This window comes from Aspergillus undulatus, assembly GCF_047715775.1.
Source record: "Aspergillus undulatus strain CBS 261.88 unplaced genomic scaffold BDV17scaffold_1, whole genome shotgun sequence".
Taxonomy (NCBI): domain Eukaryota; kingdom Fungi; phylum Ascomycota; class Eurotiomycetes; order Eurotiales; family Aspergillaceae; genus Aspergillus; species Aspergillus undulatus.
In genome coordinates, this window is record NW_027396605.1 from 550,951 (window position 1) to 568,387 (window position 17,437).

Consider the following 17,437-nt stretch of genomic DNA (forward strand, 5'->3'; position numbering starts at 1 on the left):
CTGTTGACGGCGTGAACTTAGTGCAAGCTTCGAGGCAAATTTCAAGCGTGCTGAATGCGATATGCTGCGGTAGGCAAGGGACAAGTAGGATTTGCCATCGGGTGGGTATCCTTGCGAGTACCTGGAAGCTTGCAAGGGGAGGAGTGTAGGTGAAAATAGAAGGCAGATCCTATGCACATGTGCTCTCGAAGAAGCGATTTCGAGTTAGGATACACGACCTTCTATGATTGATACCCAATGACAGGGATGGCCTTCAAAGCGGGGTGCGAGGTTGACTTAGCTAGTCTACCGTACAGCCCTGACGCCTGACCTGTTCATCTTCCCCTTCCATGGCCATGAGATCTGAGAGCAAAGCTATAATACCCATACTTGCATTTTTGGAAAGCTTGCATTTTTGGAAAGAACATGGAAAGCAGGCAGTCTCCATTTGCGAACGAGGAATATACCGTTGGCAGGATATGCACCCTGCCTATTGAGCTAGCAGCAGCGAAGGGCATGCTGGACGAGGAGCACGGAGACCCGAAAGATTCACCAGCTGCAGCAGATCACAATACATATATCCTCGGATGTATCGACAGATTCAAAGTCGTTGTGGCTTGTCTACCAGTGCATGAGTTAGGGTCCGCAGCCGCCGCAGCAGTTGCAAAGGACATGCTCTTTACATTTCCAAGCATTCGCATTGGCTTACTTGTCGGCATAGGGGCCAGGGTTCCGACTGATGAAACTGATATTCGTCTTGGCGATGTTGTCATCAGCAGCGACGTAGAGACCGGGGACGCTGTGGTGTACGACTTTGGTCAAAAAGGCTTGCTGATGGCTCTTTTTAAGAATTTGGCGTTGCTCAATCGGCCACCGAGGGCCCTGAGTACTGCTTTGAGCAGACTACGAGCGGAGCATGAGATGCGCGAGAGCAAGATCAGGACTATATTGATGTCATGCTGCAACAATACCCATTTATGCAAAAAAGGGATATGTGTACCCTGGCCAGGCCGCTAATAGGCTATGCCCTCCCGACTATCAGCATATCGCCGTAACCGGAGGAAGGCCATGCAGCTAGTGCAGAGAAGAGAGAGAGGTCATTCGCGATGCGCGGTTCGACGAGAACCCGGTCGTCCACTATGGGGCAATAGCGTCTGGGAACGTGGCTATCAAAGACTCATCAACTCAGGACGAGATTGGCAGAAAGCAGGGTGCGATTTGCCTAGAGACGGAGGCTGCTGGGGTGATGAATAGCTTTCCTTGTGTTATCATCCGCGGGATTTCAGACTACGCCGACTCTCACAAGAACGATCACTGGCGTCCATTTGCTGCAGCTGTTGCGGCGGCGCGTGCTAAGGAATTTCTGGAATATGTACAAGCCAAGGCCGTGGATATTGAGCCTCCGGCAAAGGACATACTATTACATGGTGGGTAGCTGAAGGCTCAATAGATTAGATCTCGAGACTGACTGACCTGATAGCCAGTGCAAGGCGAGGTACATAAAATTGCCAGTGTGGTTGTAGCTGAACAGGCTTTGAAGATCCTCGACTGGATTACTCCTCTAGGCTTTCGCCTTCGACAGAGCGATATCATTACGTAGCGCCAGGAAGGAACAGGGCAGTGACTCTTGCACTTGCCAGAGTTTGTGCAATGGCTCAACAAACACAAACAGACCCTCTTCTGTCCTGGAATACCCGGTTCCGGAAAGACAGTTATGTCCTCCATTGTTATGGAGTTTCTCAACTCCAAGTTTCGTAAGAGCCCCGAGGTATCAGTCGGTTGCCTGTACTGCAGTTATCAATCGAGTCAACCGCAAGCAACCTCGGATCTTATCCGCCGCCTGCTGAGGCAACTCGCCGTCCAGGAGTCCGCCGTTCTTCCAAGCGTTCAGAAATTTTACAATGAATATAGGCATAACAGCGCCTCGTTGGCTGACGCGGAAGCCGCCTCCCTGTTGTCCAAGGTTGCAGAGCCATATGAGACAATCTTCATCATCATCGATGCCTTGGATGAGCACTGTGCCTAAATCCGGAAGAGCTGCGAGACTTACTGTCCTTTATCTTTTATTTTCAGCAAAAAGCGCCGGTTCATCTATTTGCAACATCCCGCTTCAACTCCAGAATCACGAGCCAGTTCGAGGGTTGCATTTGGAAAGAACTCGTGGCCCAGGAAGATGATGTCCTATGATATCTGACCAGGCGGATGCCCCAATTAGTGCGCTCTAAGATTTCTGCATACTCCGACATTGAAGAAAGTGCAAGGGCTAGAGTTCTGAAAAAATGCAGCCGGAATGTAGGTTGCAATTAAATGTGTCTTCGTGAATACGTGCTAATTCTGTGGCTAGGTTTCTGCTTGCAAAACTTGGCATTGATTATCTGATGGGGCACCCTAGTGTTGGTGAACTTGAGGAAGCTCTTGCGACCTTGCCGTATGGAACTGAAGGACTTGGGGCAGCCTACGACCAAGCGATTAAACGAATTCAGTCTCAGTCAAATGCATGCGTGCAGATGGCGATAAAGGTACTATCTTGGCTAACATACAGTAAGAGAGCGCTCTACGCGACAGAGTTGCAGCATGTCTTGAGACCAGACCGGGTACGAATGAACTTGACAAAAGATTTCTCCCCGCCATCGAAAAAATTGATTCATTATGTGCTGGTCTTGTCATCTTTGATACACACAGCGGCATCGTTCGCTTGGTCCACCATACGACACAGAAATACACAGCAGTGACGTTCTCTCTGACTCCGACGTACACATTACCGAAGTTTGCATCACATATCTCTTTCCATCATTTCGCGGATGGTCGGCCCTCTGAACCGGCTGAATATGAATACCGACAACGGATATTCCCCCTGTACGATTATTGCGCTTGCCATCGGATACATCACGCTTCTGTCGCGTTGGCCGTTTCGTCAAAAACCATACATCTGCTTGTTTCCTTTCTTGACAACCCAGGGAATGTTGGCGCAGTGGGTCAAACAACGATGTCTTCGGAGCCGGTCAATATATCTTGGACTGCTATTCCGCGTGGTATTACGAAGGTACATCTGGCAGCCGCTTTTGGGCTTTTCGATGTTGTCGAGTGTTTGCACTTCGGAAAGAAGATTTACAGGCAGAAGGCTCTGATGGTGAAGGGCCACTAACATATGCGGTAAAGGGCAATCAACTCGAGACGGTTCAGGAAAACGAAAGTATCGTCAATCTGCTTATCAAATTCGGCGCACCGTGAATTGCTGTGAGGATTACTCCCCGTTACATCTAGCAGCCATCAGAGGGAATGTCGGCATTATGCGCGTTTTGATTGACCATTGACCATGGGGCACGCCTCGACTGCCGCTGTAATGACTGTATCATGCGTGGAACATCTTTGATGGCTGCGCTCTGCTCAAATCATTTAGAAGCGGTGTATTTTCTCCTAGACAAGGGTGATGACCCTGACAGGTCGGGTGACCACGTGGGTACCCTGCTCTTAACTGCATCTGGTGGCCATGACAGTTTAGTCAAGCTACTCCTTGACAGAAACGTCCAAATTGGCCCCCTTGACTGCGATCGCTGCACCCCGCTTGCCCTCGCCTTGAACGGACATACCAATATTGTCGACCAGTTATTGTCCGTCGGGGCGTCGGGGCCGAGATCAACATACAGAACAACAATGGAGAAACACCTCTGATGGAAGTATCATCCAACAGTTTTGTGGATATGGTTACATTATTATTAAGGCTCGGAGCAGACCCCAATACGCAGAATGATTTGGAAGAACGGCCCTAATGCTTGCGTGCGAACAAGGCTCCGAAGAGATTGTCCGGACTCTACTACGCAGTGGAAGCAATGTTAACGTACGAGACGCAGATGACAGATCTGCCTTATATTTTGCAGCAGCCGAGGGCCATATACCCGTGGCAGAGCTCCTGTTGGCACACGACGCTAATCCTAACTTTCTGGATACAAGTGGCGGGTCTGTACTGTTCCATGCAGTAGCAGAGGGACATGCATCCATTGTCAAACGTCTTTGAGTCACAACGCCGACCTGACCGTTCGTGACAAACCCAGAATGACATTATTATTTCGCGCTGCTCAAAATGGGCATGTTCCAACTGCAGATATCTTATTGACTGCCGGACTAAATGTGTCCGCACAAGATATTGGCGGCAATACTGCCCTGTTCTTCGCTGCCGAACAGGGCAGTGAGAGCATGACGCGTCTTTTGATTGATAAGGGAGCAAATATCCATCATAACAAAATGCTCGACGAAACTGCGATATTTCTGGCTGCTAAGGCAGGCAACGAGAATATCGTTAGCCTCCTGCTTGGACTCGGCGCCGAGTGTGACCCCAGGAGCCGGGTTCCGCAGACACCTTTGCTATATGGGACTACAGATCCTGACGAACGTGTGAAGGTTGGCGCAGTTGTATCTCTCCTTCTCGCACACGGCGCCGATTCGGATCCTTCTTGCAACCCTGCAACCCAAAGTGCGGCGTGGGAGCTATTTAGCTGCCTACCTTACTGCCTCAACCAAAACCAAGGCCGTGGTATTTGGGGTGCGATATCATGTGCATTTCCAAAGTGCGATCTACCAAAGTTGATAGAATTCATTAGACGGATCTGGGGCTCCTGGATACAAGGGTACACAGACGAGGAAGACAAGGACTTTATGAGTTGGCTTTTCGGTGAGAACCGCACATTTGCAGAAATGTATCCGCTCCAACGCAGGCGATGGAGAGAGCCTGCGCAAGGATCGCCGCTTCTCTATGCGGTCAGATCCGGGAGCATGAAGCTCGTAAAAGAGCTGGTAGAGAAGGGGGCTTCAGTTAAGTCCGATTCCGCGATGGCAGACCGATTCTTCATACCGCAGCCGACGCAGGTCGCCATAATATTCTTGACATGCTTCTCAGTCCCCGGACGGAGCTTCAAATAACGGACAAAGACGTCGCGACTCTCCTTACATCTGCCGCGCGGGATGATGACATAACAACTTTAGAAATGATTTACGACGTGATAAAACTTGGCCCAGATATGGATCAGGCTTTTACCCACGGCGGCCGCCCTGGGAAACACGGAGATTCAAGAAGCAGCCACTACTTGGAGATAAACCGGTTTATGTGATTACAGGTACGCGGAGTAGGGACTGGAGTGGCCTGTACAAGGCCGGTGTTGCTAAGGGCAATGGGACTGAGGAGGAGAGACGCCATGTGAGAGGGTTGATTGAGACGGTTGATGCGAAGAGTGAGGGTCTCACGAAGGAATTCTTGAAACTTAGGCTTCCTAATAACTGCGACAAGGCCAAGAAGTCTCTGACGCTGAGCTCTTAGAAGCCCTTCAGGCGCAGGCCTGGAAAAATCCAGACAACTAGGCAAGAAATCGCATAATATAGAAACACAATGCTTGCGCAACGCAAGTCAGACACATTGCCACGGGAGTGGAGTAGGGCTGACCCCGGTATTAGGTTCCAAGGCACTCACTCACCCCAGGTCTGCGCGCTTCCAGCTTTGAGTCCAGTCTTCCATTATGTTAATGTTACTTATTCTCCGCAAGTGCGAAGATGCTGGTAGGTTATGTAGGATTGGAATTTGGACGGTCCCAGGGTTGGTTGCTGTATATCCTCAAATCCCACAGTGGGGATAGCCAGCAGGATTGTGGCCATCTGGCGTGATGGATGTTGTCCGAGAATAGTTTCAGCCCATTGTCGGCTCCCAAGTGGCTGCTCTCTGGGCTGGGCATGTTGATCAGCCTCCCGAAAGCTTGCTGGGAGAATATTTATAGCTGGTTGGTCATCAGGTATAAAAAAAAAATAAAATAAAAAAATAAAACAAATATAGTCATTCATAGCTATTCGTATGTCGTTAGTGGGACCGAACTCGCTACAGAAACAAGTCTCGCGATATATATATCCTCGGAAACCCACTAAACTTCACGCCGCTCGAACCCCCCCCTCCCTAACTGCCTCCCCCATAGCCTGGTTATCAGTCTGATATCCCTTGAACTTCCAAGCCGGAACCCGCTTGTAGAACATCTCATCCAACTCCGCATACGTCCTCCCCGCCGTCTCAGGCTGGTAGAACCACAGATAAACAAGGCTGATTATCGACAAGCCACCAAAGATGAACATCACCTTGGCGCCAAGGTTTGCCTTATCCGGGTTGAAGAGGTAAGGAAGAACAAACGACCACATCATGTAAAGTGTATTCTGGAGAGCGAGGCCGATGGCGATGGTCTTCACGCGCAGTCGGGATGTCGAGACCTCGGCGAGGATGGTATACCCCGCGGCCCCGATAGTGGAGTTATACCACCAGCAGTAGATGAGGATGAGGGCGACGGTGCCCTTGACGGCGCCGGGGGCGCTAGGGTTCGTTGCGTCCGTTGCGATGACGCCAAGACCGCCGCTGACCATCAGGATGCAGGTCATTGTGAAAAGGCCGAAGATCATGAGGTTGCGGCGGCCGAGGCGGTCGATCATGAAGTAGGACATTACGTTGCCGACGATGGACATGACTTGCTGTGCGATTTGGAGGCGGAAGCTCATCGCGTCGGTGTAGCCGACTAGCTGGAAGTAATAGGTGGAGTAGGAGGATGCGAAGATGACGCCGCATAGGGCTTGGATGGCGAGCGGCGCGATGGAGATGATGGTTCTGCGGAGGTTGGACCGGCGGAAGCATTCGAGGTAGGTTGCGCCTTCGGTTTCGCGGCGGACTTGCTCGAGGGTAATTTTCATCGAAGCGAGTTTCTTGGCCTTTTGGTCGTTGCTGTAGCCGAGACGGGATAGGCTGGAGAGGGCTTTCTCATCGTGGCCCTTGGAGACGAGCCACCATGGTGACTCGGGCATCAGGAGGATGAAGGCGAGGGCAATTGCGGCATATCCCCACTGTGCCGCGAAGACGGCGCGATATGCCCAACGTGTAGTGTAGGTCCCAGTGGTGTTCGTGATCAGCGCAACAACGAAAGGGCCCACACAGTAGGCCATTGCAGTCAGGCAAGTAAGCGTACCACGAAGGGCGAGCGGTGCTATCTCGCCGACGTAGGTGACTGGGACCGACGCGAGGCCGCCGAGCGCAAAGCCATTCAAAAACTTACCACCGAAGAACATCTCGTTTGTTGTCGCCACGAACTCTAGAGTCACTGCAGCAACAGAGATCAACAGAGCACCAAGCATGGTCCATTTCCGCCCAAGGGTATCCGCGATTTGACCTGAGCAGAGAGCACCCACGACAGCGGAAGCAACAGGACCACCATTGAAGGCTGATTGCCACCGAGTTTCGAGTACATAATCGCCAGCGTAATAGCTGCCAAAGTCCTGGCGGAATTGAGGAATGGAGACAACAGTCCCTGCTGCCTGATTCTCAAAGCTGACCAGGAGGATACACCAGACGGCGTATAGACACCACACAAAGGTCCAAGGATGTTTCTTGAGACTGTCCCATTTGCTCAGCTCATGGTCCTCGGAGTCAGCGAGGTAGCCCAGTTGCCGGTCTTCGGCCTGCTCGACCATGTCCACGCTGGGTTTGTCCATGGCGAAGAGAAGAGCTCTGGAACAAAAGGGGGATAAATCTCTAAATGGGCGAAAGAAAAGCAAATGCAAGGGATGACGCGTGGGGAGGCAACGACTCCACGCCGGACGACAATCTATTTATACTCCCTTTCCTTTCTCGATTCTCATGACGCTCGACTCAGTGATTCAAGACCTGCAGGGATGCCGTGCCGCAGGGGAAAAATGTCCGCATTGGTCAAGCAAGCAAGCAAAAGAAAGCCGAAGGGCGCGTCGTCGCCGCGTACGAAGACCGACTCGGAAACAGGGCGATGCCAGGCGAAACGCAAGTTTGAGCCCGACAAACTCTATCCACTAAGCACGCTCGATTTCGCCTTTTAGGGGCCCGCATGGTAAGGATTTGGGAGAAGGGAGCCGTCACGCCAGACTAGCTCAGATGCTGTTCGCCCGAATAGGCAGTTTTGGTAGGTGTCAAACGATAGATAGGTGTAGGGTTATCGGGATGGAAATCGTGGAGTTGAGCATGGAGAGGTCCACTCGAGTCAGGCTGCCGGGGTTCTCCAGACTCTCCAGGAGTTCCAATTCTCACGCCACCCTGAGCAATGGGTCCGATTCGGATCAGGTGAGGAATTCGCCCGAGGTTTTGCCGCCGATGGGGCATGTCCAAGCACTGGTGTTGACTCAGTGAGGGCTAGCGGACGCCAGATTAGGGCGAGCTCCGTTTGTTCTAGATATTTTGCGTCATTCGGTAACAAAAAAGGCCCGAGGTTTGCGATGATATGAGTGCTGGTGGCAATGGATCAATTGGCTTCAGAGCCAAGTCGAGCGGAAAGAAGAAGGCCGGGGAGGAAATCAGGAGACACAAGAGGTTGCAGAAAGGTCATGTGATGCATACTACAAGCTTCTTCCTCGCTTAACGCGGAGATCGATGTCTCGAGGATTGAAGAGAAATGAGTAATATGCAGTTGATAATCTATCTAGCCTAGCTTCATTAAAATCAAGGATCATAGCTCTGGCCTTCGAGCTTGATTTCTGCCTTCCCAGTGATATCCCTAACAGACTGACCAATGGACACCTCATAGTTGCCAGACTCCAGCTCCCATTTGCCGCTCTTCTCATTGAAATGTGTCAATTGGCGCGTGGCGAACGTGATGCTGGCAGTCTTGGTCTCACCCGGCTGCAGGTGCACTTTGGCAAAGCCAACAAGTTCCTTGACAGGGTTCTCCGGAACCGCAAGCTTAGCACCAGCATAGACTTGCACAACATCGGCGCCGGCAACAGAGCCAGCGTTGGTAACTTCCACCGTCACTTCGACAGAGGTATCCGCGGTGACAGTTGCTTTGGGGTTCGCATGCGTGAAGGTCGTGTAGGACAGACCAAAGCCGAACGGGAAGAGGACCTTGGAGCGGTGTTCTTCCGATAGATCGTAGTGTCGGTAGCCGACGAAGACACCCTCCGCATATGTGACTTCAAGTTGGCGATGCCCATCCTTCCCATCCTTGAACTCGCCTGGGAAGTTACCATGAGCGGGGGCATCCTCAATCGCTCGAGGGAACGACACAGGAAGACGACCAGCAGGGTTCACAGCACCGGTGAGAACGTCGGCAATTGCGTTACCAGCCTCTTGTCCGGGGAACCAAGCTTGAACGACCGCTTTCACCTCGTTCAACCAGGGCATGGCGACTGCAACGCCAGTACAGTTGACAACAACGGTGTTACCGTTGACAGATCCAACAGCAGCCACGAGTCGGTCTTGCGATCCGTTGCTGGGGAGGTTGAAGCTGATCTGATCCTGACCTTCTGTCTCCCAATCTGGAGTGTGGCCTGTGAAGACGATGGCGAAATCACTACGCTTGGCCACCTCCACAGCCTCTGAGAGAAGATCCTTGTTGTGCTCCTGTTCGGTCATGAAGCCAGTCCGGAAACCAATGAAGCCATCAAGCATAGCAAGTCCACCCTTGCTAGTGGGCTTGACCGTGATAACCTCAATTTCGTACGTTTTGGAAGCTTCGAATGAGTATTGAACCTCTGGCTCTTGGACGCCACCGAGTAGGAAAGCCATGGAGTCATAACAGTTCTCTTTCTGTTCGTAAACGACCTTTCCATCGATCGATAGTTTTGATCGGCCCAGGCCCGAAATGGCAAGGTAGTGCTTTCCGCTTTGTGTGGGTGTGAAACGGGCAGTGGCACGGAGACTTCCGTAGGATTCCTTGACAAACATGGGGATGTAGTTTGGTAGCTCGGAGGATTTTGAGGAAGCTGGTTCGCCGCTGGGCTCATCGGCATCAAAGAAGTCCAGCGTCCAGCCTGACTTGCCCTCGCGGTTGACCACATCGTCGCCCCATAAGGGAAGCTGACGGAAGGTATGTGCACCCTTGGTGTATTCGAACTCAACTTCGTCGCCTAGGGCCTTGCGAAAACCTTCCTCTGCAGTAATGCGGTAGTGGGCATTAACGCTGGCACTGCCGCCACCATGGATGAGTGCCTCTCGCGCGAAGCCCAGCAACGCAATCTTCTTCTTGGCCACTTTTTCCTTTGTGAGGGGGAGCAATTGACCGTCGTTCTTCAAGAGGACTAGACCTTGACTTCCCACTGAACGGATGAGGTTTTGATGCTCAGGGAGGATGACGGCCCTTTCGTCCGGGATATTGGGGTCTTCAAAACAATTCAGCTTAGCTAGTAGCTCTAAGACGTTGCGTGCGCATTCATCGATTGTCTTCTCCGAGATAGCGTCAGATTTCACAGCTGCAACTACTTCCTCCACCTTGCGCCACCTAGTAGGCCCGGGCATTTCCAGGTCAAGACCAGCATTCAATGACTCCACCGTAGAGTTGGTACCGCCCCAGTCACTCATAACAAGACCCTTCCATCCCCATTGTCCCCGGAGTACGTCTCGCAAAAGAAAATTGTGCGAGTCGGCATGAGTGCCGTTAACAATGTTGTAGGCAGTCATCACCGCCAAGGGATTTGATTCCTTAATGGCGATCTCAAATGGCTTGAGATAAATCTCACGGAGTGCTCGTTCTGAGACGGTCTCGTTGACCGTGAATCGACAGGTCTCTTGCTCGTTCACAGCATAGTGCTTGATGGTAGCAGCCACTCCATTTTCTTGCAGGCCGTGAATGTATTGTGCTGCTAGTTTTCCAGCAAGGAAAGGATCTTCACTGAAGGACTCAAAGTTGCGACCTCCAAGAGGATGGCGATGAGGACAGACGGTGGGCGCTAATCTGGCAATTGTCAGCGACAATCCACAGCCTGATAATAAAGTTTACTTACAAGACCCTAGCGCCTTTGGAGCGTGTCTCATCCGCCAGTGCATTTCCGATGTGCTTGGCAGCTTCGAGATCCCAGGTTGCGGCCAGAAGAGACGACGCCGGGAAGCAAGCAGCTGTCACACCTCCCTTGAATGTGGCTCCGCGAGCACCGTTGGGACCATCCGATGTCTAAAGTTGGACCCGGTCAATACATGAACAATGCCTGTAAACTTGCGAATTGAATACCTTGACGGATGGTACACCCTTCTCTGGAAAGTCGTGTGTTTCCCAGAAGTTCTTTCCCGCCAACAGCAAGATCTACCGTTGTATGTTAGTGATGTACTCAGCTTTTAGGAGTGAGGTCCTTACCTTCTCTTCAAGAGTGAGCTTGGAGAGCACGCTCTCAATATGAGCAGGATCCACTTTTCTGAAAGACATGATGGCAGCTTGGTCACATAGGAGGTTTGAAAGAAATTTCGTGCCAAAATCTCATCGAGAGACACGCCATGGATTTATGTCCAACTCTCTCAACGTCCGGGCCGTTTCCGCGCAGAGGATTGAACGCATGTCCACATGCTGAGAGTCCGTGGTGGAGATGATGTTGTGATCTTGATGGCCGGCTAATCTTCGGGCGCCGAGGAGCTGGGCTGTTGTCCGTTTTGGACTAGCTGTCTGCCAAAACGCTGGACAGCTTTCGATATCATCTGACCGCACGTGTTATGGAGCTCGAGGGGAGCTCCAAGGGAAGAGCAACCAGTGCCTGCGCCTTCCTCTTCGAGCGGCCGACCAGGTGGGTCACGGGATCTACGACCCCAGATCGAGTCAAACAACCCCTCCTCCTCAAACCCTTCCCCTCAATAATAACGTCTGCGTTGCCAACGTGGAGGCTTTCAACTTGTTGTTGCTGTCTCAAACCTCACAACTCACACCATACCAACATGACGGACCGCCTGACCACCCTGCAGAGCTTCCCTGCCAAACCCCGCGTGTTTATCGTGTCGGACATTTCGAATGAGCCCGACGATGCCGAGTCGCTCGTGCGGTACCTGCTATACTCTCACCAATTTCAGACTGAAGGACTTGTCGCGTGTACCTCGACATGGATGAAGAATAAGGTCTGTCCTCAGGATATGCATAAGATCATCGATGCCTACGAGAAAGTCGTCGACAACCTCAACGCCCACGTTCATCCTGATGCGCAATATCAGCCGGCCAGCTATTTTCGAGGGCTGGTGCGCAAGGGCGCGGAGGTATACGGTATGCAGGCAGTAGGAGATGATATACCTTTGAGTGAAGGCGGGGAATTGCTCCTTGAGCGCATCCGGGATACCAGCGACCAGCCCCTATGGATTATCTGTTGGGGCGGCACCAATGTTTTGGCACAGGCGTTACTTTGCATTGAAAAGCTTTACTCCGCAGACGAGGCGGCTAAATTGCGTTCGAAACTACGTGTTTATGCTATATCGGATCAAGATGATACAGGCCCTTGGATTCGTCATCGGTACCCGGACATCTTTTACATTGCGTCCATCCACGGCTGGAATCACTATGGCCTCGCTGCATGGACTGGTATCTCGGGAGATAAATACTATAACTTCGATCGGGGAGGGCCAGATTTTACAAAAATGACCAAGGGATGGATCCGTGAAAATATTCAGATCGGTGACTTGGGTGCTGCATACCCTGACTACCTCTTCATCCCCGAGGGAGACTCTGCAACTTTTCTGTACCTGATTCAGAACGGATTGGGTGTACCTGAGCATCCCGAATATGGCTCCTGGGGCGGCCGTTACCAGCTCAACGATGTGAGCGCTAACGGTCTTGCTAGCCGCCACTACAGTGATGCTGTTGACCGAGTTGTTGGAGCAGATGGCAGGACATATACGACAAATCATGGGACAGTGTGGCGGTGGAGAGACGCCTTTCAGAACGATTTCGCTGCGCGTATTCAATGGTCGCTCTCGTCAGACTTCGCTGCTGCGAACCACGCCCCGATTGCCTCTGTCAACGGCGACATTAGCCTGACGCCCTTGGAGATCGAAGCTGAGGCGGGATCTACATTCACTCTCGATGCATCAGAGAGCTATGACCCAGACTCAGGCGACGCTTTGATCTTCAAGTTGTTTCACTACAAGGACCCGAGTGCCACTCAGTCGTGGGTGGATGCAGAAGTCGCAAACCTTGGGATAAAGCCCATTGACGAGGGTCGAAAGGTCGAAGTCACCGTGCCCCCACCAGAGAGGTGCTGTGTGGAATTGATGAGTAGACGGGCTATTCCTCGAGGACAGGTCCTACATTTAATCTTACAGGTGACAGACAACGGGTCACCTTCGCTTACGAGCTACCGAAGGGTGTTGATTCAGACAACCAACCCTCGCTTGGAGGGAGGAGGAAAGGGTGCCGATGCCATTGGAGACCTGATGGTGGAGTTTGCATAGATATAATCATCATATAATTTCAATGTCACCAATATCTGGAGCAATTTGTTTTTATATTGATTCTGTATTTTTGATGCTTAGACTCTAGAGAGTAAACTGAAAATTTTGCGATACTCCTGGAACCTCTTCTTTCATCGTACACCTAAAACTGGACTATCCGAGAACTTCCAACCTCAATTATGGAGTATGTGCAAGTGGGCATTGCTGGAATCCTTCCAAGTTGAACTCACGAGTCATGATGGATATTGTAGATAGGAAATGCGGCCCGAGACCCCGTGTCTATAGAACCAAGTCAATCTCGCGAACCAAAACTGACATCACTCCGACATCTACCTCCGGATCGCGTGTCTTGAATTCTCCTCAACTTCACTGGCTAATTCTCCGAAGTTTTACCGTTCAAGCTCGCCGTCAGTCAAACCGAACTCGGTCCGAACATCTCCCACGATGGGCGGCGATTCAGCATGCAGTGTCGGAACGCGGGGTAGCTCCCTGGGACATCAAAATCCTATATGCTCTTGCAATATTAATTATTTCGGTGCCGTCCAGATGAGTCGGTGATCTGAGTAAATGACATCTTGACATTGAGACCCAACATGTTTCAACCAACAATAACCCCCCCATCATTCGAGCAACATCCTACAGGCTTCGGTATCGGCTCGCCGAGCCCACGTATCTCGTGGAGATTCATTGCTACTCAAAGCACCGCTGCGAACTGGCGACAGAGCGCATACGAAATCGAAGTCATCCGCGACGACAAGTCAGAAACGTACCGCGTCGACTCAGCGGAATCCGTTCTCGTACCATGGCCAAGTCAGCCGCTACAGTCGCGAGAAATCGCGAACGTCCGCGTACGATCGTTTGGAGGCCCAGAAGATGGTCCGACAGAATGGTCTTCCTGGAGTAACGTGGAATCTGGGCTGCTCAGTCCTGAAGACTGGAGCGCGCATGCGATTACCGGTTCCATCAAGCAAGAGGACGGTCCATTGCGACCCGTCCGGTTCAAAAAGACGTTTACTCTACCAACCGTATCGTTGCGGCGTGCTCGCCTCTACGTCACGAGTCTGGGAGTTTTCCAGGCATACATAAATGGCAAGCCGGTTGGAGACCATTGCATGGCTCCCGGGTGGACGAGCTATCATGACCGGCTGAACTATGAGGTGTTTGATGTTGCCTCGTTCTTGGAAGACGGGGGAGAAACTACTATCGCCGTGGAGGTTGGTGAAGGCTGGTACGCGACGAGGTTGGGATTCCATGGTGGCAAACGATTCATATACGGGGACGAACTTGCGGTCTTTGCTCAGCTCGAGCTGGACTCGGGAGCGGGTGAACCGCCAGTCGTCGTCGCCACAGATTCGACCTGGCAGTCGCATCGGTCTGCCATCATCCGCAGCGAGATATATGATGGGGAGGTCTACGACGCGCGAGAGGACCAGGATGATTGGATGGTCTCATCATCCTCGGGCTGGGAATCAGTGCGGGAAATCGCGCTGCCACCGACGCAGCTCGTTGCTCCGAATGCCCCTCCAGTGCGAGTTACCGAAGTGGTCAATCCAATCGAGATCATTCGCACGCCGTCCGGCAAGGTAGTGCTTGATTTCGGGCAGAATCTCGTTGGCCGTGTCCGGATTCGTTCGTTCAAGAAGCCAGAGGGCCATTCCGTCGTTCTTTCACATGCTGAAGTCCTTGAGAACAAGGAACTAGGAACCCGACCCCTACGGGTAGCCAAGGCCCAAGACGAAATCATCTCAGCCGGCCATGAGATCCGCGACTGGGCCCCGTGGTTCACCTTTCACGGATTCCGATATGTCCAGGTGGATGGCTGGAGCCCTGAAGATACCGAGATGCCGCTCACCCTGCAGAGCCTGGTAGCTGAAGTCATGCATACCGACCTCAAACGATCAGGGTGGTTCATGTGTAGTCACGAGATGATCAATAAACTACACCAGAATGCCTTATGGAGCATGCGCGGGAATTTCCTCTCGGTACCCACTGATTGCCCGCAAAGAGATGAGCGTATGGGCTGGACTGGTGACCTGCAAATCTTTGCTCCATCGGCGAGCTTCCTATATAACACAGGAGGCATGTTGAGCGACTGGCTGCAGGATCTATCCGCTGAACAATTAGCGCAGCCCAATGCCATCCCGCCGCTTGTCGTTCCAAACGTGATTGCCGAATCCTTCTGGCCTACCTTCCCGCAAGCCGTCTGGGATGATATAACCGTCATATTACCCTGGACATTATACCAGAGCTATGGCGACATCAACATCCTCCGCCGACAGTACCCAAGCATGACTGCCTATATAGACCGCGGCGTACAGCGCGGCCCAGATGGCCTCTGGGACGACACGCTCTTCCAACTCGGCGACTGGCTCGACCCTACCGCACCCCCAGACCAACCTGGTAACTCACGCACCGACGGAACACTAGTCGCGGACGCCTACCTCGTATACATCACCGGCCTCGTAGCCCGCATAAGCTCCATCCTTAACGAAAACCAGAACGCATCTCGCTATGAAACAGACCAGCGCACCCTCAAATTCCGCTTCCAAACAAAGTACATCTCCCCCTCGGGCCTCCTAATCGGCGATACACAAACGGCACTTAGTCTGGCGCTGGTATTCAACCTCCACGATGATACCCAACAAGCCGCCGCAGCAGGAGAAAGACTCGCGCGCCTCGTCCGCATCTCCAAATTCCGCGTCTCAACCGGCTTCGCCGGAACACCCGTTATCACACACGCCCTGACAAAAGCAGGCCACCAACAACTCGCCTACCGCATGTTGCAGGAATCAACTTGCCCCTCATGGATGTACCCGATCACCATGGGCGCCACGACGCTCTGGGAGCGCTGGGATAGTATGCTCCCCGATGGAAGCATTAACCCCGGTGAGATGACGAGCTTTAATCACTACGCTCTTGGCTCGATCATAAATTGGCTTCATAAGACTGTTGCGGGGGTTAGTTCCGTTAGTCCTGGGTGGAGGGAGATTCTTGTGCAACCTTTGCCCGGGGGAACGGTGAGATCTGCGGAGGTGGTTTATGAGACTGTTTATGGACGGCTGGAGTGTAGGTGGGAGGTTAAGGATGGGGATCGGTTTCGGCTGGAGCTGGTTGTGCCGCCGAATTCGGAGGCGATGGTTGTTCTTCCTGGGGGTGGGAGGGAGGAGGGGAAGGTTGTTGGGTCGGGGCGGTATACGTTTGAGACGACGTTTGATAGTCAAGCTGGGTGGCCGCCGAAGGCGCTGGTGCCGCCGATGTTTGAGTTGGAGGATACGTTTGTTTAGATTAGTTATTAAAATTGATTCCCAGACGGCTCAATTTCTTCTTGAATCTTGACTGAAAAAACGAACCAACTTCCTTACTGGCAAGAATGATAAGGAAACTAGGCCCAAAACTCAGAGCATAGCCAGCTCTAGCCCGCAGATCATCAACTATATAAATGAAGAGGAAGCTACTGAAGATAATTCCCAGATTGCTCAAGTACTTTTGTAACAATTTCTTGAAAATTTAACCCAACTCCCGACTGGCAAAAATGATAGAAACTAGGGCCTAAACCAAGAAACTAGCCAGCTCAAGCGCGCTGATTAGATAGATAACCACGGTATAAATGAAAAGGGAAATCATGAAACTGAACCTGCGATACCGAAGAGGGGGGGAAGTGCCAAACTAAAAGATATTTGTCTGCATGGATGAATTGAGGTCGATTGGCCTCAAACCCTCCATGTTTTAAAAGCCCCTCAGCAAGATCCGCCAGGAACTCCTGTGGAAGATCGTCCCCTTCGCCCTCAGAGCGGCTCACCCACGTAGAGTCCCCAAATTGAAGTTAGGCGTCGACGATGAGGTTTCGTAGGGCCAATCTTCGTCATACATTTTTGTGTGCTCGTATATGTAATCTGATGATTCGCGAATCAGGGATTTGCGGACTGGAAAGGGCCACGGCCACTGGACATGGACAGGAAGACTAGCAGATGGGTGAAAGTGCTGATATTTACAGGAGACGGGTAAGTCGGCATCGCGATAATTGATATTTGTGACATCTTAGATGAACCTCGCGCTGACCAGATTTACGTGATTAAGAAATATCGCAGGTTGAATAACGGCATTGCTCAAATGACCAGTCTTCAGGATCAGGCTGCGCGCAAGCCCGCAATGGCCAAACCAAACAACAAAAAGCCCTGGAAACAGCCCTTTTCGGAAAAGTGCGAACGGCGCCCAGAGTGGATGCCTGAGCTGCCTGGCCTGTTTTCCCGTGTCATATGCGACGAGGGCCAGACAATCAAGCGG

At 52.0% G+C, this 17,437-nt stretch overlaps 6 protein-coding genes across 6 annotated transcripts; 4 read left to right on the plus strand and 2 right to left on the minus strand.

Annotated features, from left to right (window-relative positions):
* Positions 1-381: 381 nt before the first annotated feature.
* BDV17DRAFT_248822 (uncharacterized protein) lies at positions 382-1,053 on the plus strand. Its single transcript, XM_073756140.1, has one exon. It carries the CDS (start codon positions 406-408, stop codon positions 994-996), a length of 591 nt encoding a protein of 196 aa, XP_073621105.1. The 5' UTR covers positions 382-405; the 3' UTR covers positions 997-1,053.
* Positions 1,054-2,200: 1,147 nt separating this feature from the next.
* On the plus strand, positions 2,201-2,746 carry BDV17DRAFT_4240 (uncharacterized protein). The gene is made up of 2 exons (XM_073764520.1): positions 2,201-2,271; positions 2,324-2,746. Coding segments are annotated over exons 1-2 (390 nt in total). The 5' UTR covers positions 2,201-2,269; the 3' UTR covers positions 2,712-2,746.
* Positions 2,747-5,699: 2,953 nt separating this feature from the next.
* Positions 5,700-7,744, minus strand: BDV17DRAFT_4249 (general substrate transporter). The gene has a single exon (XM_073764521.1). It carries the CDS (start codon positions 7,483-7,485, stop codon positions 5,890-5,892), a length of 1,596 nt encoding a protein of 531 aa, XP_073621107.1. The 5' UTR covers positions 7,486-7,744; the 3' UTR covers positions 5,700-5,889.
* Positions 7,745-8,458: 714 nt separating this feature from the next.
* Positions 8,459-11,219, minus strand: BDV17DRAFT_296986 (beta-glucosidase H; the record flags this gene model as incomplete). The annotated part of the gene is made up of 4 exons (XM_073763412.1): positions 11,085-11,219; positions 10,962-11,033; positions 10,738-10,904; positions 8,459-10,688 (listed from the first exon to the last, which is right to left on the minus strand). The coding sequence occupies exons 1-4, from the start codon at positions 11,151-11,153 to the stop codon at positions 8,459-8,461; spliced, it is 2,538 nt and encodes an 845-aa protein (XP_073621108.1). The 5' UTR covers positions 11,154-11,219.
* A 227-nt stretch (positions 11,220-11,446) lies between these two features.
* On the plus strand, positions 11,447-13,238 carry BDV17DRAFT_248829 (uncharacterized protein). The gene has a single exon (XM_073756141.1). It carries the CDS (start codon positions 11,654-11,656, stop codon positions 13,151-13,153), a length of 1,500 nt encoding a protein of 499 aa, XP_073621109.1. The 5' UTR covers positions 11,447-11,653; the 3' UTR covers positions 13,154-13,238.
* A 465-nt stretch (positions 13,239-13,703) lies between these two features.
* On the plus strand, positions 13,704-16,437 carry BDV17DRAFT_296988 (glycoside hydrolase family 78 protein; the record flags this gene model as incomplete). The annotated part of the gene is made up of 1 exon (XM_073763413.1): positions 13,704-16,437. The coding sequence occupies exon 1, from the start codon at positions 13,747-13,749 to the stop codon at positions 16,435-16,437; it is 2,691 nt and encodes an 896-aa protein (XP_073621110.1). The 5' UTR covers positions 13,704-13,746.
* Positions 16,438-17,437: the final 1,000 nt, after the last annotated feature.